General features: G+C 44.1%; 1 protein-coding gene across 1 annotated transcript in view; it reads right to left on the bottom strand.

Moving 5' to 3' along the window:
- SLCO2B1 (solute carrier organic anion transporter family member 2B1) overlaps positions 1-21,326 on the bottom strand; it is a 379,804-nt gene that overhangs the window by 243,308 nt on the left and 115,170 nt on the right. Inside the window, exon 3 of the mRNA XM_069203800.1 lies at positions 9,798-9,935. Coding sequence (XP_069059901.1) covers positions 9,798-9,935 — 138 coding nt within the window. The remainder of the gene's footprint in view (positions 1-9,797; positions 9,936-21,326) is intronic.

Raw genomic sequence — 21,326 nt, forward strand, 5'->3', positions numbered from 1 at the left:
TAGAATGGTATGGCAAAGTGGGGAGGTGTAGAGGGGAGTGGCAAAGACTGGAGTGGCGTACAGTGAAATAGCATACATTATAGTAGCATACACTGTAATAGAGTATAGTGGAGAAGCAGAGTGGAGTGGCATATAGTAGAATAGCGTATAGCAGACTGGTGTAGAGTGGCGTAGAGTGGGCTAGCATAGAGTGGAGTGGAATAGAATGAAGTGGAGTAGAATGAAGTGACAGAGTGCAGTGGTTATAGTGGAGAAGCTGACAGTGGAATATCATACACTGTAGTGGCCAGTGGCGGCTGGTGAAGTTTGTGAGTGGTGGGGCTGGGCTTCGTCCTAGGGGTGGTGGAGAGAGGGCAGTGTGGCACAGCATTTTTTGGGGAGCTTAGTCGCCGTTTCATGTGCAAATCTAATTTAACAAAAATGGGATAAAAAGCTGCATTTTCAAGCTCCATTTTTTAAAATAAAAGGAATAAGTTTCATAAGCCTGGCTTGTTAGGCAAGCCTGATTTCCTTCTTTATCGATGTGTGCAGCTGTCAAGAGGTTTTAGGGTTAGTTTCTCCCTCACATATTGCTGACTGAGTTTTAATCAGTATTTTTCCAGCCTGCTCGAAGTTCGAGTATACCATGTTTTTCTTCCTGTCAATCACAACCTCAAGTTTGAAAGTTCTTTTATATAAAGATAGTGCTGCAGGCTTGAGGCATTGTTTATTTGTATATAGATCTCAACACAAAGCCATGCGAGATGAACTATAATTCCAGTTAATTTGATAGTGAAAATAATAAACCAATCATTTGCAAATGCTATTGTGTGTAGCAGAAGTAGCTTTTGTAAGTTTGAGCACAACGCCAGCAAGGGTTGATTCACAGTCATTACATGCCCCTAGCAGTTGTCACCTAATAAACTGAATACAGCAGAAAAAACAATGCTGTAGTATCACCTACATTTCTGCCTGGACCTGAGCTTGACAAAAATGTATCCAGGTGGCTGGCATAGATGCCAGGAAGATTCAACAAATCTACTTCTCTGTCCTCCAGCAATCTCTACGAACAAAACTACAAATCCCAGAATGCAACTTTGCTGTTGACTAAAAAAAAGTGCAAATAGCTGTAGGTGTCTCACAATCCTTTCTGAAATGTGTCTTATTACTGTAGAAAAGTGTCACAAAACCATTTGAATGTCACACGCAAACGGCAAATGCACTCAAAACATGGACATGTCACAAGCAGTATGGGAGCTTGGCAGCTCTGATGACATACAGTTACAAAACCACACACCACACCACACACCTACGGCACAATGAAGGTCCTGTAACCAAGTGTGTGCCTGCACTGACACAGAGGGCTATATACCCAGCAGAGGCGCTGCCAGGCACACCGGACACCCACACAGTGTATTTGTTTGACAGGTCTGTCTACACTGAAACTCGGCCCTTTATTCCCATTGCACTGTACATAATATTCAGACCCAGGATAACAATGACCTTCCCTCGCCTTAAACAACAACACATGCACTTAACGAACACAAACAAGCAATTAGCCAACATCCTTTGTTGTTTGCTTTGGTGCTTTTTTCATTTGCCAGAGCGTGTCTGGTTGAAATCCTCCATGATGTGTGTTTGGTTCTGCACTGGTGTTTCTGTTTTCCTTTACTTTTTAAATGATCTGGCGTTGGCGCGTCTAGTCCACAGAGGTGGCTTTTGATTATGAATGCGGAGGTTCACGTTAGGGGGGATGCGTGCATACGTGCATATGTATATTAAAAAAACATGTAATACATGGACTAGGTGAATCATGACAGACTGCAGCACAACTAGGCTCTCTGTGCCCCAACTTAATCTATATACCCCGGCCTGGCATGTGGAAACAAAATAGTGGATGAACATCAGTGGGGCCATTTTAAACATTTAGGCGCGAGCTAGCAGTGACCGACACCTTGTAACAGCCACGTGTGTGAGTGCATAGGGTTCCTCAGCCTCGTGTGAAATCACGCATGATATGCATGCATACTCCTGCCATTGCTTTGTTTGAATTGCAGTGATTTCTAATTGGATTTGCCATATATAGAACGCCTGCTACTCCTGGGGAGTTTGAAAGATTATAAACAACATAAACAATGTAGGGCGCAGTGGGTGAAAGTTAGATGCATGCATGTTGAAACTCAGGGGCAATTTTTCACAATAATTGCACCACACATTTTGCTGGATACACTGGCCTACAGAGTTTGTCCTTTGGCGCATACAAAAACACATTTAATTTACATTCCACCAAATGCAACTTCAAAGTCACTTTTTTAAGCAAACATAATAAAGTGATGTTGCGCTCATATAAAACCCAATTTACTTGTTAACAGCATGTGTACTTATTAGCACCGATAATTGCAACTCTGAACTTGTTAAAGCACAAGAAGAAAAGTTTTGAAATAGTACCAAATTTCGACAGAAAATGCACAGTCATTTTGAAGAATGCACTTTTCCATAATATGCAATTGCTTACAGGGACCCCATCATTTCACATGCCTCTGCCCTCTGCTTGTACGCATAGTAATAAGTGGCTCAAGTCTCGTTTCATATTCATAATCCACCCCTGCTGCACTACACTCCTGCGTACAATGGCCCAATTACAACTACGCAAGTGAGCCTAGGCCCGGCAGCTATTAATTTATTTTTTATGACCTTTACCTGGTGAACTGCTGAATGCTGGCCTGACTCCTTTACATATGTCAATGCGGCACTGCAGTAAATCATAGATCTATCGGAACCGACACACGGCATGCACTGTTACTAAAATGGCTCAAGCGTGGGAGCACTGGCAGTCTCAGACACCACTCAAGTCGAGTGTGCGCAGACTCGATTTTATGGCTTCCCGTTCGCCACACCCTTTCCCAACTTGTCACAGGGTGGGGTCCCACCCGTGGGGTCCCACCCACACTCTGTTACAAGTTAGGAAAGGGTGGAATGACAATACCCTCCACTCTCTGATTGATGTGGAGTGTAAGCCCTACAGGGCTTGCATTAAAAACGCCCAGGGCTAACTTCACCTCAACGTCATCATTGGGTGTAGACTGGGCCTCGATGCTAGGTCTTAGCCGAGCTGATGACATCACAGCCCTCAGGGCTGTGAGACTGTCAGCCTGGCAAATACTTAGACTTTGGGTCTGCTGGGAGAGCAGGTAAAGTAATGTGTCAGTCACGTGTCTGCATTGTTATTAAGCACAGGAACTACAATGGTGTCGGCGAGTGGGGCAGACAGTGCTCCCCGTTCTTTAAAGTTACAAGAGGGTTTTTTTTAAATTAAAAACATGTAATATTGGAATGATTGCTTTCTTTTAACTTTGACTATACAGGGGGCAGAGCCCCGACGCCCGTGCACAGAAACCGCCACTGGTAGTGGCATACAATGGAGTGGTGCAGACTGGAGTGGCATAGAGTTGAATAGGGTAGAATTGAGTAACAGAGTCTAGTTTTGTATAGTGGAGTGGTGTGGAGTGGAGTGGGGTACAGTGGAGTGGCATCCAGTGGAGTGGCGTAGAGTGAACTGCCATAGAGAGGAGTGGCACAGAGTAGCATGCAGTAGAATAGCATACAGTGGAGTGGCGAAGAGTGGAGTGTGGTAGAGTGCACCAGCATACAGTGAAGTAGTGCAGAGAGCAGTGGAGTAGAGTACAGTGAAGTGAGGTATAATGTAGTGGTAAATAGTACAATAGCATAGAGTGGAGTGTCACAGTGGAATAGTATATAGTGGAGTATCATACAGTGGAGTGTCATAACATGAAGTGGCATAGAGTGGAGTAGGTTATACTGGAGTAGCCTAAAGTGGAGTGGCACAGAATGGAATATCGTAGAGTGTAGTGGGGAGTGCAGAGTTGTGTACAGTGAAATACCACAGAGTGGAGTAGAGTGGACAAGCTTACAGTGCAGTTGCACAGACTGGCATGGCATAGAGTGGAGTGGCATAGAGTAGAACACTGTATATTTGAGTGGCATACAGCAGAGTGGCGTGGCACAGAGTGGAGTAGCATAGTGGGGAGTGTTGCACAGTTGAGTTGTTTACAGTGGAATAGTGTAGACTACTGTAGAGTGGATTGGCGCACAGTGTAGTGGTGTACAGTGCAGTGGCGTACACTGGATTGAGGTACAATGTAGTGGCAAACAGTGGAATAGCATACACAGGAGTGGCATACAGTGGAATAGTGTACACGGAAGAGGGGTAGTGTAGAGGGGTAGAGTAGAGTGAGGTGGTGTACAGTGCAGCGGAATAAATTAGAGTGGATTGCGTAGAGTGGAGCAAGGTAGAGTTTAGTGGGGTAGATTGTAGTGGCTTACAGTGTAATAGCATGCTGTGGAGTGCCATAGAATTGAGAGTTGTACAGTGTAGTGGCGTGGAGTCGCATACAGTGGAGTAGTGTAGGGTGGAATAATATTGAGTATTACTGGGGTAGAGTGTACTGACATAGAATGGAGTGGCATGTAGTGGAGTAGTGTTCAGTTTAGCGGCAGATTATGGAATGTCCTAAAGTAGAGTGTAGTAGGGTAGAGTAGACTGGCCTATAGTGGAGTGGCATACAGTGGTGTGGCACAGAATGGAGAGATGTACAGTGTAATACCGTGGAGTGGCGTACAGAGGAGTGGCATGCACCGCAGTGGCATAGACTGGTGTGGCGCCAAGTGGGGTAGCATAGAGTGGAGTGGCATACAGTGGAACAGCATATATTAAAGTGGTGTACAGTGGAGTGGGTTAGAGTGGAGTGGAATATCACAGAGTGGAGTGTCACACAGTGAAGCTGCAAACTGTGGAATAGTGTAGAGTGTGCTGGCGTACAGTGTAGTAGTGAACAGTAAAGTGGCATAGACTGGAGTGCTGTACAATTGAGCAGCGTACAATGGAATAGTGTACAGTGTGGTAGGGTTCAGTGTAGTGGCATAGAGTAGAGTCATGTGGACTGGCATAGAGTGGTATGGCATCAGTGGAGTGGTGTACAGTGAAGTGTTGAGGACTGGTATAAAATGTAATGAGGTACAGTATAGCGGAATACACTGGAATAACGTAGGGTGGAGTGGTGCATACTGGAGTGGCATACAGTGGAATAGTGTACACTGCAGTGAGGTAGAGTGGAGTGAGGTACACTGTAGTGGCGTACAGTGAAATAGCATAGATTGGAGTGGCATACAGTGGAGTCGCACAGGGCTGAGTGTTGTTGAGTAGAAAACCATAGAGCAAGAAAGAGTGTAATGAGGTAGACTGTAGTGTTGTACAGTGTAATAGCATTCAGTGGTGTGGCGTAGAATGGACTGTTGTAGTGTGAAGTGGCATAGAGTGGAATAGCTACAGTTGAGTGGCATTGGGTGGAGTAGCATACAGTAGAGCGGCATAGAGTGGAGGGAGGTACAGTGTAGTGGCGTCTACTGGAATAGCTTAGAGTGGAGTGGCATCTATTGGAGTGGCATAGATTGGAATACTGTACGGTGGAGTGGAGTAGAGTGGAGTGGGGGGACGTACAGTGTTGAGGCATACATTGGAATAGTTTCGAGTGGAGTGGCATGTACTGGAGTGGCACAGAGTGAAATACTGTAGAGTGGAGTAGCATAGAGTAGTGCAGAATAGAGTGGATGAGATACAGTGTAGTGACGTACAGTGGAATAGCATAGAGTAGAGTGCCACAGAGTGGAGTGGCATTGTAGAGTTGAGTGTTGTAGAGTGGAATACCAGAGTAGAGTTTTGTAGAGTAGAGAAGGGTAGAGTGTAGTGAATTAGACTCTAGTGACATACAGTGTAATACCATGCTGTGGAGTGGCATGGAGAGGTGTACTGTGAAACAAAATAGAGTGCAGTGGCATAGAGTGGAGTTGAGTGGCATACAGTGGAGTGGTGTAGAGTGCAATTACTGAGTGTTACTGGTATACAGTGTAGTGACAGAGTGGAGTGTTGTACAGTGGAATAGCATAGAGTGTATTACAGTAGAGTGGACTGGCATAGAGTGTAGTGCCATAGAATGGAGTGATGTACAGTGTTATAGCATACAGTGGATTCTCAGAGTGGACTGGTGTACAGTGAAGTGGTGTAAAGTGCACTGACATACAGAGGAATAGCATACAGTGCAGTGGTGTACACAGAAGTGGCATACAGCGGAGTGGCACAGTGCAATAGAGTAGAGTGTAGTGTCAGAGTGGATTGAGTACAGTGGCGTATGGTAGAATGAAGGTGCTTATACTGGAGTGGCATAGAGTGAAAAAGCATAGTGGAGTTGTGTAGAATGGAATTGCATAGAGTAGAGTGGCACAGAGTAGAGGTAGGTATGATGTAGTAGCATACAGTGGAATAGAGTAGACTGAAATGGCATAGGGTGGAGTGGTGTACAGTGTAGGGCATAGAGTGGAGTGTTGTAGAGGGAATACCAGAGTGGAGTGTTGTAAACTGGAGCAGGATAGAATGTAGTGAGGTAGAGCATAGTGGTGTACAGGGTAAACGCGTACTGTGGAGTGGCATGGAGTGGAGTGTTGTAAAGTGGAGTGGTGTAGAGTGCACTAACATTGAGTGCTTATGGTGTATTGTGTAGTGGCACAGAGTGGAGTGTCATACAGTAGACCAGAGCAGAGTGTAGTATGGTAGAGTGGTCTGGCAGAGTGGCATGGCATAGAGTGTAGTGCTGTAGACTGGAGTGATGTACAGTGTAATAGTGTTCATTGGATGGTCATACAGTGGAGACGTGTAAAGTGCAGTGGTGTGCAGAGGAACATTGTACAGTGCAGTGGTATACACTGAAGTGGCGTGCAGTGGAGTGGCACAAGGCAATTGCATCAAGTGTAGTGTCAGATTTGATTACGTACAGTGGAATAGCATACAATGGAGTAGAATAGAGTGGAGGGACATATACTGGAGTGTCACAGAGTAGAATAACATACAGTGGAGGAGTGGGCTGTGTAGAGTAGAGTGGCATAAAGTAGAGGGTGGCACAGTGTAGTGGTGTACAGTGGAATAGCACAGCCTGGAGTGGCATAGACTGGAGTGGTGTACAGTGTAGTGGTATAGAGTGGAGTGTTGTAGTGTGCACAGTGAAGTGTCAATCTGTTGAGTGGCACAGTGCAATAGCATATAGCATAGGTTAGTAGAGTGGAGTTGCACACAGTGGAACAGCGTAGAGTGGAGTAGCGTGGATCGGTGTACAGTGTAGTAGCGTATATTGGAGTGTCATAAAATGTAGTGGCCTAGTGCGTAATAACATACAGTGTAGTAATATAGAGTAGAGTGGCATTAAGTGGGGTAGAGTGAAGTGGCATGTAATAGATTAGCATAAAGTGGAGTATCATGTAGTGGAGTGGCGTAGAGTAAAGTGTAATAGCATAGACTGGAGTGACAGAGTGGTTGGGTGCAAAGAACGTAGTGGCATACCGTGGAGTGTGGAACTTAAAACGGACGTAATTTGAAAGTGTGTTAACGATGTAGATGTAATGTGGCAGAAAAATAGATTATTTGGTGTAAATTGTGATTTTTGGTAGTACGTGTAGATAACGTAAGTAGTGTTAAAGTTATATTTTTTTTAAATACTTAGCTATGCATTGTGCAGTGGTATACTGCCATACGTTCATGGTATGCACTGACACATGCACACAATAAGGCAGTATGTGATTGTTTAATGGCTATTATATTATACAACGTAAAATGAAGCCATGATGTTTTCAGAACAATTTAGCTGCATTGTGCGTTTTGTTGTGTTTGGGTCTTAAATCTAGGTGAGTACTAGGTTTTATTGTTGTTCCCTACATATTATGACTTTATTAAAGTGTTAATAGAAGGAGAAATGTATTTATAATGTTCTATGTATTTTTACAGCAGTTTTGAGAAAACTGAAATTTTTTTCTTTTTAAGTAGCACATTAATTTGTAGTTATTACAGTAATATGTGTGGACCTCTTTGTGAGAATTTAAAAATGGTAAAAATAGAAAATACACTGTAGTGCACTAAATATTTAAAATGTAGTGTACTACAGTGTATTAATACATTTTAAGCATATTTTTTTAAATGTATTTTTGGTACTGCGGTAGTCCCAAGGCAGTATCCCAGTACTTTTTTAAAATATATCGAAACTTACAAATATTTCCCCACCTATTACCACTCTAATAAAATGGTAATAGGGGAAAAAAAATATCAAACCTAATAGTTACCTACAATTAAGGGCGAAAAGCAGAATACAGGTGTCTGATTTAACGCAGTGCGGAGTCTAGGGCACGTCGCAGCCAATTCTGTAGGAATGCTGCGACTCCTTAAACCTACATGTCTAAGGCATTTTTGTGGCAGAGCTCATGGAGCTGCTATTGCAGCACAGTGGTGGTGGCAGTCTCATTGTTGGAGATAGAAGGTACAGTGTGTCTTCATGTGTTACATCCTCATGCTTAATTCACTTTCTAATTTCTATTCTTGTAAAACAAAATAATCCACTAACCCTTCCTTTGCTATTCCTAAAGCTCTTAACACCAACAATCATCCTTCAGCGAGGCACCGGACCACTTTATCTGTCAGGACACTAGCATTTGCCTTACATAACATAACACAAATGTGTATTTGTAAAGCACACGTTCACCCTTGGCACTGAATAACAGAATTTATTGTTACTCAACTCAATGGTACTCATTTTATCAACCTCAGAACGATGAAAGTCTGAGTGGCCCCACTTGGATTTAAACCTGTGACCACGATGTTGAACACAGGCCACTACAGTGGATTCATTAATCCACTAAGGCACCAGTCCTGGTTTTTAAACTCCGTATTCAAGACTGTCATAACATCCAAGCCACACTGACCATATTCTAATTTAAAAGTATTAGAACAATTCAAAAGCATCTTGTGTTTTCAACCACTAAGTTGAAAATTAGCATCTTGACAAAGAGTAAAAAGGGCTATTGCAATAGCTATGAAGTAGGACTCTCCCAAAATGTATAAATCTATCATTTACGCTACATGCACACTATCCAAGTAACCTTGCCTTTCATTCACCACACCCTACCAACATTACGGATGCAATACTGATTTCTTACTGTACTTTTAATTCTTTGAGCGTTACTTTGATATCCCTCCCAGCTAATCATCCTCCCTCCCAAGCCCATAATTTAAAAGGAAAACCAGTGCTTAATTTGAGCCGGTGGTTGCAGGTGGGGAGCACCGGCACCTATTTTGGGGGCTGGCACTTATTTTCTTGCATCAGGCATTTGCTGAGAGCAAAAGACACACATGGAAAAGATGGAGGAAGAGAAAGACGGTAAAGTGTCACAAAGTGAGAAAGCAGAAAGCTGCAAGAGTGAGTTAAAGGGCCTGAGATGGCTTTAGGATTACCCTGCCTCAGTATTCTGTGCTTGCACATTCAACTGCAGCAGCTGCATGCTTCAGGGGAGACCTTTGGGCACCGGCACATTTTTATTTACAAATTAAGCACTAAGCACTGGGGGGGGCCATCTGCTGACTGACGTGTCAATACGTCTCGAAACCCAAGCAGAAATCATCAAACAAAGGAACATTCTGCAAAGCATTTTGTTGGTGATTGTTAGAGATGCTGTAGGGTAAATCGAGCTACCTCCTCTGCCCCTACTAAGTCCAGTGTTTTTACCTACTTTAGGTCTTATCGCCAGAATGCAATCGTCTGCACTTGATTTAAAAAGATGTACAATCATCAATGGACGTTCCTCACTCATGAGAGGAGAGAATGTTTGTAGCTAAACAGCTTATTCTATACAGCTCACTTTCTGGTGGATGGTAAGCTTTGATCCACCTCGTATCTTTTCAACAACACTACACAGCCTTGTAATACCTCATTAAATGAAGCCACCAGTCCTGACATCTGACTCGACAATCCAAAACGCTTCTCAATTGTTGAAATTGAGCTTTTGAGATATCCAGAAACCAAGAGCTGAGAGAGCTGTAGAAATCCATGGCAGCAAACAAAAAACTGGAAGAGACAAAAAGGTCTTATGAATATTAGGTAATGAAAAAAAAGTCCATGAAAATAATGCTTTTTAGAATTAAATCTGAATAGTGTTTTAATTGCTTTATAGTTGTGTTATTTTACTGATCCTTAAAAAAGTGTTTCAGCAGTGAAAATAAAATAACTTTTGTAGAGCATGTCAATAGTATGACTAAATATAAAACACCCGATTTTAGACGACTGCATATTAAAATAAGGGAACATTATAGTTAATGAACAGAATCCTCACCTGATAACTGCTCATGGTTGATACTAGAAAGGTTAGCATAAGCTAGTGAAGCAGCAAGCAATATGAAAAATGTGCTTTGCAGCTGTGACCTGGGCCTATGTTAAGAAGGAGACCTGTATTAATAAAAGGGCTGCACAAGCACCTACAACCTCTTCTGTAATACCAAAGTGCCCAAGGGTACATAAAAAGGACATGTGCGCGTGCGCACACAAACACACACACACACACACACTCTATCCCGCCAACCCTGCAGAGCACTTTGTGTAATACAAGATCTGTATCCACCAGATACCTACGCTTGGCCTTACTCACTCAGAGACGCTCCCTGCAGCTTCAGAAGCAACACAGGAGGTCGCTAATTCTCCTACATCACGGCCAAGACATGGATCGACCTTCCTCAACACATCAGAGACTCCTCCTCACTTCTCAAGTAGTGCAAGAAGCTTGACACCTGGCTCTTCGTAAAAGCACCTTAGGGACGACACATCTACATAAGGACCTGGACATCCTCTAGGGTGATTAGTTTGCTAAACTAATCAACATAACTTTTTCTAATCGTTTATCTAAAACAAAAAGTAGAATATCGAATCTGCAGTACGTTTACTGTGGCTACATTGATTCAACTTTGAGCAATTTTCAACTTGAGTTCATTTGTTTCTTGCTTTAAAAAGCAAAATCATGTAGTCAACACGTCAGTTTTGCTCCTTATTTGCAGCTCCAGTTTAGGACCAATGCTAGAGGCTGAACAGACTCCAGGTGCTTCAAGGATAAACATCATGATGAAGTTTCTCTATACAGTACTTACTACACTGGTGTACCACCAGTTTCTAGGACCTCCTGCTTTGAAAGATAAATGAACTGAGCCACACTGATTGTTTTTTTTGCCCAGGGCTATACATTTGTACCAAAATATACAAAGCTATTTTTTAGAAACCAAGTCTCCTAAATTCAGAGAGATTTACCCTGAAACGCCAGCTCACTTAAGTGAAAGTGATCAATCTTGGTCTTTAGACGACTTGACTCATTTATTTGGTATAGGGAGTACTGTGAAGCAAGTTCTATGATACTGAACATATAGCAATGCAGATGCCCTCATTTACAATGATGTCCCTAAATTGACATGATTGAATCTCGTCCATCAATTCATATTATGATAAAAGATAGGAATAAGACACTTTTGGTCTTCCACACTCAATTTAATAGAGAGGTTAGTGATTCAGTAATCAAGACCAAGTTAAATATATTGTAGGTAATGATCTTTCGCTATGGCAAGACAAAAATATGTGCAAGAGGCTCACTATCTCTGATTTCATTACATTTCCTAAGTGCTTCAAAAGCAACAAAACCTACTACATCAGTCATCTTTCTACGGTCCAGTGGGCCAGAGATGGTCTGACATGAAAATCAAAGTCAAACACATAAACTTGGTGCTTTAACAAAGAGGCCTCAAATTATGGACAGAGAATAACAGTATTTGAAGTTTTCTAAGAGAAAACTACAGTGGACCAGAAAGACGTAATCAACATTAAATAGTCCATCAAAACAAAAACTATTATGTTATGAAAAGCCAAAGAATGACAAAATAAGTTTGGTATGTGTGACGTGTTTCAAAGCTGAGATGGAGTGGTTGTGTGCAACACCCAACAGTATTGAAAGGACAGAGGTCTTCTCTAGTACTCACTTCCTTAAAATGAGAAAATCCACTTTAATGTGTAGGCTAGTCCTATTCTTTCAATAGTGCGGTTCCAATATCATTAGCTAGAAAAGCTAGCACCAATAAACAGATTATGGTCTCTTTAGCAATGTGCTGAGAAGGGAGGCAGAGCGAGTTTTTGGTGGTATATTCACCTGTGGGTTTGAGTATTTATTGTATGGTTTAACAGAATCCTAGAATATAGTAAGATTCCAGCAATATGGAAAGGGGCAATAGGTTTCCCTGTGTTATTAAACAAGGGGGGGAGGTCTGACCCAAGCAATTAATAACTGCTTGCGATGATTACTCCACTAATTAAAGCATTGCCAAGATCACAATGAGTAACTTCATATCATGGGATGATTACAGAAAGATTATACTCCCACTTAACTGTGGCTAGGGCAAGACCCTGGGATTCACACTTTCAGCAGGAGTATGATTCTATGATTAGATCCAATGTACATTTTATATCACAAGTCTATATGTCTCTTATCTTTTCAAACCAAAGCTTTATGAAAAGGTACTGTTTTTCATTAACTGATGTACAGGTAGTAAAACACCCATAACACTTGTATTTCTATTTCTGTGCACCATTGCCTTATTTTCGAGTTATAACTGGCATATTCCGACTAGCATTGACTCGATCCAGCATTAATCTGCTGCTTCTCCCACCATTTTTTCTACATGATTTGGGTAAATATATGCTAAGTCAAATGGCTTACTAATTCTAAATCACCTTAAACTCGACATAAACTTCCAATGTTGTCAATATGCGTAAATGTGAGATTTTACCATTGACATTTTCACATTTTTGTTTGGGCAAAGTCACTCACATTTCACAATCTTCTAAAGCCAGCTTTATTTCTCAGCAAAAACCCTAATAAGATGTATTTACTATGAAGGAATAAGTGTTTAACTGTACTACAAAGACAGGTGTATTTTAGATGAATTCCACAATAGGCCAGAGTGCTAAATTACGTACATTTGTCAAGTACAGTTTAAAATCCCCTCGAGATATTTCCTTAACTTTCTTGGAGTGTATTTGTCATGCTTTGAAATTTTACCTCCAACTCAACTGGCGATGTGTAAGGCCTCAATTGCTGACGTGCCTCACAGACTCCTGACTGCCAGCATGTTCATGTGACAAGGAAGCGGAAGGTAACCCTTGCTACCCCGCCCCTTCCTACTTCACGCTCTCAGAACTGCTGAACGCCAGTGCATCCTAATGGCTGATTGATGAGGACAAGGGCACCTTTCTTATATATATATATATATATATATATATATATATATATATATATATATATATATATATATATATATATATATTTATGAACAAGACTTGGAATAAGTTGAAATGCGTTACTGAATGCTTCAATATAGCCTTAGAACCCGCCGTAGCGGGCTCTACCGGCTATTAAAGGCCCGCTCCCCGCGTTAAATGCCCGAGCCGAAGGCGAGAAAATTTAACAAGGGAGAGGAACTTTAATAGCCGGTAGAGCCCCCTACGGCGGGTTCTAAGGCTATTAGAACATTCTGCCACACAGGGCAGAATGTTCTATTAAAAAAAAAAAGTTTCACGGAGCCCGAGGGGATTTAAATCCCATCGAGCTCCTTGAGGCTTTGTTCACAGCTGTTGCTGTGAACAAAGCGAACATTGGAATGTTGGCGCTGAGGGCTTTTACCGGCCAGTAAAAGCCCGCAGCACTCCATTGTTTTCAATGGAGCCTCCAGCATTCCAATGTTCTAATAAAAGCGATACACAGGACCCTGTGGAGTGCGGTGAATTTTTTTATTTTCATGAATATTTCGAGGGTGGTCTCCTCCGTCACCTGCACAGGCAACAAGAGTGCGCTGCCAAGAACTGTTTTTGACCCTTTGTGTGGACATATATATATATATATATATATATATATATGCCTTCAAGATTACTTGCAGCATCCCTGGTCCACATGCTTTATGTTACATTTGTTTCAGACAATACGTATGTTTACTTGCTGAAATGAATTACTTTAGTATAATAGATGAATATGAATGAATGTGTTCTGTCTCAGTCATGAATCCAAATCTGCACATTGACATGTTAGTTGAAAGGAAATGCCTCTTTCTGCATGTTCACTCCCACATTTTTGGCCTGATACTGCTGTTTTTTCGACTGAGAGTGCACTGAGGCCTGCTAACCATATCTCAGTGCCAGTGTTCTAACCCCCTTCAAAGTGTATGTTGAACTATGTACTATCCAGTTGGCTATACCCAGCTGGCAAGTACTCACATACTTATAAGTCCCTAGTATATTGTACCCAGGCTACCAAGGGCATGTATGTCAGAGGTCTAAAACACTGATTGCGCTACCCTGTGTGTAAGAAAGCACAAAATGGCTCTCAGCATGCGACTGGAGACTGGAAGGACAGTTTTTGAACTGCCAGTTTGAATTTGTCATTCATGCCAATGGCAAAGCCATCCCTTCCCTTAACAATATATGCAAGTATCCCCTAAGTAAGGCGTATAGAACCATATGGCAGGGAGCTGTATATTATTAAGTGAGACATATATTTTTATATGTCTTAGCAGCAACACTTCCCAATTGTCAATTTTCTGTGGAAAAGTTAGTGGACAGTATAGAGTTACCGACTGGCACCCCAGCCTCGCTAACCCCTGAATGAGACTACCTAACTGGGTATTGTAAGGTATCAAATTAATTGTGGCATTAAACTCAACCTGATGCCCATGTCAAATTTAATGTCACTATTAAAATAATGCAACTTTTAGAAACTTGCAACTTGTGACTAGTGACCCAGCTGGTCCAGTGGCTTCACAAGGGCACTGGACAACAGACAGCTTTCTGCCCACCTGGGGAGTCGTGTGAATGACTCATAAACTTAGTGTCAATAGCAGCCCAAGGAAGGGCTATGTGTTGCCTACCCTCACTTGGGGTGTTGGCCCAAAAGGTGAGCTTCAAAGGGGAAGCCACCTTTGGTGGACAAATGGCGATAACACTCCCAAGAGGTTGCCATTTGTTCAGGTAGACAGCCTGGAGACTGGGCCAGAGAAAGAAGACTAGTGCTTAAACCGTTTTTTCCACAGGCATGTTGCTGCCAGGTAGCCACATCTCTGGGGGTGGGGGGTAACAAGATCCTCACACTCGAGGGACAGCTCAGACACCTTGAGGGTGGCTAGAATAGTGCACAATGGGATTGCTAAATGCCACACTTTGCCGGAAATTCATCACCAAGAGGGACTGGATCTGGTCACCCATTGGCTAGTAACCATGTTGTCCCCTCATGGCACTTTCCTGGGATAAAATGGCACCCCTGGCACCCTGAACCTCAGATCGAAAAAAAACTGGGACAATGACTGAAGAAAGACTGCCCTGCTGCCCTTTCAACCGCACGAGAGGCTGCACTGTCTTCTGGACTGCACATATTGCATTCTGGACTAGAAATTGTGAGACTGTCTGCAGCTACTGGTGTGGGGTAAAGTCATGTCCCAGTCCAATCACAAAGTAGTGACTCCAAAGATCAGTGGCTGATTCCCGGGAACCAGCTCCAGGGACAAAGGAGCTGAAGAAGCCCAAACCAACAAGTTGGTAGCCACCAAAGAAGATCCACAGCTATCAGCCACCAGAGGCCCTAGAGACTGATACTGAACACTCAAAAGTTGCACATGAGGCAGCCAGACCCTTAAGTGCCGCCACAGTCACGATTGGTCCCCGAGAGGGACACCAGCTTCCACCGAAGGTTTTCTTTCGAAGCGCTGTGTCCAGAGAACAGTAGCCCAGCACCAGCTGTCCTTTTACTGTCTCGTAGAGGAATTTGTAGGACCTTGACTTCTGTGGCCAAAGTCACCCCTCATCACCTGTGGACTGAGAAATCACTGCAAAGGCACCCCCGTAGACCGTACAGCAACCAGAGAATCCTTAAGCATATTTTTATCCTGTATGAGGACGACTCCATTATAGTCTATGAGGTTGTGCAGAAAGTTTGGAACTGGACTGGAAAGTGCTCTGGTGGCTAGGTAACTGTCCAAATCTACCCCATTGGCTCCCAGACCTTCAACCCGTCAGATTGGTCCACCTAAACTGGGCCAGAGTAGCCAAACTAGCTTTTATGAACTTTGAAAAGTTTCCAAACGTTTTGTTGACCAATGCTTGTTTGTGGTTGGATTAAAAAGTGTTAATAGCTTGAAAAAAAAATGTATCTCCAGAACTCTCCGGTGGATTTTGCTTATCAAGGTCCCTAAAAATTCATAAAAATATAATCTATTTTTATACATTTGTGCCCTACTTCATTTCTGTTGTGTGACTTTTTTATTCCATTGTTTGGTACTGTTTAATACTTTACACTTAGTTCCTTTGAACAAGCCTTCTAGTCAAAAGCCATAGCTACCCAGGGTTGAGCTTAAGGTTGTTCAAATAAGAGTGATTGCAAACAAGACAGTTTCTGCAAGAGTTTTGCACTCTTATACAACACAGTCATACCATATAATACACCCAAATCCTCAGATTAGGGAATCCATCATGGATTCAGTTCCTAGGCGCTTTACAATTAGAGGTGGGCAGAACCTACAAGCTTTACTCCATAAAAACTCTGTGCAGGCTGCACTCCTCGGAGGTCACACTAGGGCTGACAATAAAGCAATGCATGGTTTTCTACAGTTCTTCCGAAACCAGTTTAGCCACCTGCTGAGTAGCATCCACCTTCTCTCAGGTGTTGCAGTCCATGATGCAAATGTTCTCTCAGGATCTCTCTGCCGAACAGAACAAGATGTGCTTCACTAAGACCAGGCAAGAACGTATGTGCATGCTCTGTTCCTTCATATACCAAGAAGCAACCATCTTAAAACCAGGCAAAACAATAATTTTCAGTCATATCAATAAGCTGTGAGTCCAAATTTTTCAAGAATGTGAGATTTAAATTATTGCATGTTATGTTATGTTATGTTATTTTTATTTGTACCGCGCACAGCTGCCCCAGCAAAGGGGCGTCCTGGCGCTTTAAGAAGGTAAACACAACACAGCACTAAAAGCGGGCAAAAGAAGACAAAACACAACAGATAAGCTTAGACAAATAAAAAGGTCTTAATAGCCCACCTAAACTGAAGGAGCTCATCAATGGCCCGGATTTGTGGAGGAAGAGAATTCCACCAACTCGCTGCCAGGACTCGAAAGGAGCGGCCCCCAATTCTGCTCAGCTTAAAGCGCGGAACCACTGCTAAGTTCTGGCCTAACGATCTAAGAGTGCGAGAGGGAACATAAGGAATCAACAATTTCTCCATGATTTGCGGGGAAGTACCCTTTAAGATTTTAAATGCAAAACAGAGAACCTTAAATCTAATCCTCTGCTGCACAGGGAGCCAGTGGAGAGAGCGCAGAGTATTGGACACCGAACATCGCCTGGGGAGACCAGTCACCAGTCGGGCCGCAGCGTTTTGAACCCGCTGGAGCCGCCGAAATTCTGACTGGTTTATCCCCGCCAGTAGGGAGTTGGCATAGTCCAACCTAGACAGCACTGATGCTTGAACCACCAGCTGTCTTGTAGGTGCATCAAAGAATTTGAGGATAGGTCGAAGTCCTCTGATGATGCCATAGCAAGAAGCCGCCACCTTCTTGGTATGACAGATGAAACTCAGAGAAGAATCAAACCATAAACCATACCCCCAAGTTTTTTATCTCTGCCGCTGGGAGGGGAGTCACACCCAACTCCGAAGGCCACCATTTATCATCCCACAAAACCACCTGTTTACCAACCACCATAATCTCCGTCTTTTTGGTGTTTAACTGGAGACAGTTGGATTTCATCCAGTTAGCCACTTCCCGCAGACCATCACAAAACCTTGGAGCCTCCAGGTCTGAGTCCCCACTCAGTGTGACCGCCAGCTGCGTATCATCTGCGTAGGATACCATGGTTAGGCCCCACCGCTTGACGACCGCAGCCAACGGTCTCACATACAGATTGAAAAGGGTGGGACTCAGTGAAGACCCCTGTGGGACTCCCTGGTCTAACGGGTAGAGTGACGACTTACCGGGCGGGATCGCCACCTGGAATGACCTATCCATAAGGAAGGAACGAAACCAGTGCAAGGCGGAGCCAGAGACGCCCACCTCCTCAAGACGCCGAATCAGAATTCCGTGCGAGACCGTGTCGAAGGCGGCACTAAGATCTAATAACAACAGTGCCGCCGTCCGACCGGAATCCATCACGGAGCGCAGATGCTCGACCATCGAGAGGAGGGCCGTCTCCGTACTATGACCCGCGCGGAACCCGTTCTGGGTACGATCAAGAATGCTAAACCTACCAAGGTGGTCTGTAAGAGTGGCATTTACATGGGCCTCTGCTATTTTCGTGGCCCAAGGAAGAAGGGAGATAGGGCGGTAGCTTTCAGGTTTAAGGGGGTCAGGGGTCGCCTTCTTCAGAATTGGCGTAACTACTGCCTGCTTCCATCTAACGGGAACCACTCCAGAAGAAAGAGACAGGTTGATCAAGGACAGTACCGGGGAGCGGCAAACCGGTGCCAGAGTCTTAAGTTGGGCCGGTTTCAACGGGTCAGCCGGAGAGCCAGACTTAATTTTGGCGCTGAGATAGTCAAACATCTCCAGAGATAAGGGGGGTAAGATGGAAAGACATTCCCCCTCACCTAAGGTGCGACCAACCTGCTCTAGCATCAGGGAACCCGTTGGGAAAGTGCGATAGATGGCTTGCACTTTTTCATGAAAGAAAGAGGCCAAACCCTCACAATGTGAATCCGAGCATATTTCCCCTGCAATTACTCTCTTCGCCATCAGGTCCTTTAATACTTTAAAAATAAGTTTCGATGGATTGGTAGAATTCTGAAACTGTTGAGCATAAAAGGAGGCACGAGTTTGACACACTGCCCTGTGATAAATCTTGATTTTAGCAAGATAACATATTTTCAGATCAGAGTGATATGACTTCCTCCATAATCTTTCGGCCTGTCTACAGACCCTCTTAAGAGATGCCAAGGAAGTGTCATACCAAGGGCTCGGCTCCTTCCGGTGACACTTAGACCAACACATAGGAATCAGAGAATCGAGGGCACCAGAAATCCACTCACAGAAGGAATCGTATCCACAATCGACCTCGGTGAGCGGACCTAAAGGAGCCTTCTCGAGCTGATGATAAAAATCCTCCAGACTTAATTTGTTCCAATGTCGTTTAAGAACAAATCTATCCTGAGATACAAAAGGAGAGTCAGACAGAGAGCATGCCATTTTCACCAACATGTGGTCTGTCCAGACCAACTGAGAGGAACCAAGAACTCTGAGACCTTCTAAATTTGTGAAGAACGGGTCAAGAATATGACCACCTTTATGTGTGGGGAAGGTAATCATCTGCGAGAGCTGTAAAGCCTCAAGATCCGCCAAAAAGCTCCTAATAGTAGGTAAGGAAGGACAGTCCAAATGGAGATTAAGATCTCCCACAACATTAAAATTTGCGCATCCTAGTGCCTCTATGCTAATATACTCAGGAAGAGCAGCCCTAAAAACAGAATCACAGCCCGGAGGCCGGTAAATTAATAACCCAGAGAAGGTAAACTGATGACTAAATGCTATTTTAAATAGGGCACCCTCACACCCCAAAAGTTCAGCGGCTTTCCACTGACAGGGATAACACCGTTTGGTGACCATCGCAATACCTCCACCTCTAGTCGTACGATTTAAAGTAAAAATAGCATATTCTGGGGGAAAAGCTAAGTTAGTTATCGAGGAGTCAGAGTCCTGGAGCCACGTTTCCGTCAGAAAAAGCACATCCGGCAAACCATCAGCAAGAAGGTCGTAAATCTCCTGATAGTGCTTTACCACAGATCTGACGTTTAAGCTCCAGATACTCAAGTCCCGTTGTCCTATCCTCTTTACAGCAGGCCCTAAGGAGCGTATAAGGGAGGGGGTTCCAATGACCATACACCGCACCTACAGTGATATGGGCCACACAACGGGCCTACAGGCGAACACTTGCAACGTGTACATTGACCCCGAAGGGCCAGTAAATCGGACCTACTATAGGTTCTCAAACGAACAGTCATGATTACCAGGTCCAGAGTTCTGCCACGAGCCGCGCTTCCTTAGCGCGGACGGGCGCAGACGGGCGCAGACGGGCGCAGACAGGCGCAGACGGGCAGGACTCTGGCACGACTCCGGCACAGCGAAGGCACGCCCGCTGCGCGTATCCGCTGCGCGTTGGGGGGAGCTTTAAATAGGCGTCCCTCCACTCAGCCGGAGCGCTAGACCGCTCGTCAGCAACCCCACCCAGAGTGATCACCACTCCAAGATGGCGCCCAAAGTGACCACCACTCCAAGATGGCGCCCAAAGTGACCACCACTCCAAGATGGCGCCCAAAGTGACCACCACTCTAAGATGGCACCCAAAATCAATACCCCAGAGACCGGACCCGCCAAACAGCGGTGGGAGAACCGATTAGAGTGCAGGTAAGGGGGTTACAATAAGTCCTATAAAATCAGGGCAATAAACAACTAAGAAAAGAACACAAATAGTTATAAAGGTAGCTTTTAAAATAATATCGCAGTATAGAGGCGCATAACGCGATGCAAAGCGCGAGTACCTTCTCAGGGCAGCCCCCAGGGCAGGTCGCCTTAAATAGGCATCCCTCCACTCAGCCGGAGCGCTAGACCGCTCGTCAGCAACCCCACCCAGAGTGATCACCACTCCAAGATGGCGCCCAAAGTGACCACCACTCCAAGATGGCGCCCAAAGTGACCACCACTCCAAGATGGCACCCAAAATCAATACCCCAGAGACCGGACCCGCCAAACAGCGGTGGGAGAACCGATTAGAGTGCAGGTAAGGGGGTTACAATAAGTCCTATAAAATCAGGGCAATAAACAACTAAGAAAAGAACACAAATAGTTATAAAGGTAGCTTTTAAAATAATATCGCAGTATAGAGGCGCATAACGCGATGCAAAGCGCGAGTACCTTCTCAGGGCAGCCCCCAGGGCAGGTCGCCTTAAATAGGCGTCCCTCCACTCAGCCGGAGCGCTAGACCGCTCGTCAGCAACCCTACCCAGAGTGATCACCACTCCAAGATGGCGCCCAAAGTGACCACCACTCCAAGATGGCGCCCAAAGTGACCACCACTCCAAGATGGCACCCAAAATCAATACCCCAGAGACCGGACCCGCCAAACAGCGGTGGGAGAACCGATTAGAGTGCAGGTAAGGGGGTTACAATAAGTCCTATAAAATCAGGGCAATAAACAACTAAGAAAAGAACACAAATAGTTATAAAGGTAGCTTTTAAAATAATATTGCAGTATAGAGGCGCATAACGCGATGCAAAGCGCGAGTACCTTCTCCGCATGATTGGGCAAAACTTGGTATGAGGTGAGATTGCCACTAAATTGCCATATTACAGTAAATATGCCCCATATGGGACTCACTGAGCTCGCCAGAATGGACC

The sequence above is a fragment of the Pleurodeles waltl genome, chromosome 8 (genome assembly GCF_031143425.1).
Source record: "Pleurodeles waltl isolate 20211129_DDA chromosome 8, aPleWal1.hap1.20221129, whole genome shotgun sequence".
In the NCBI taxonomy this organism is placed as follows: Eukaryota; Metazoa; Chordata; class Amphibia; order Caudata; family Salamandridae; genus Pleurodeles; species Pleurodeles waltl.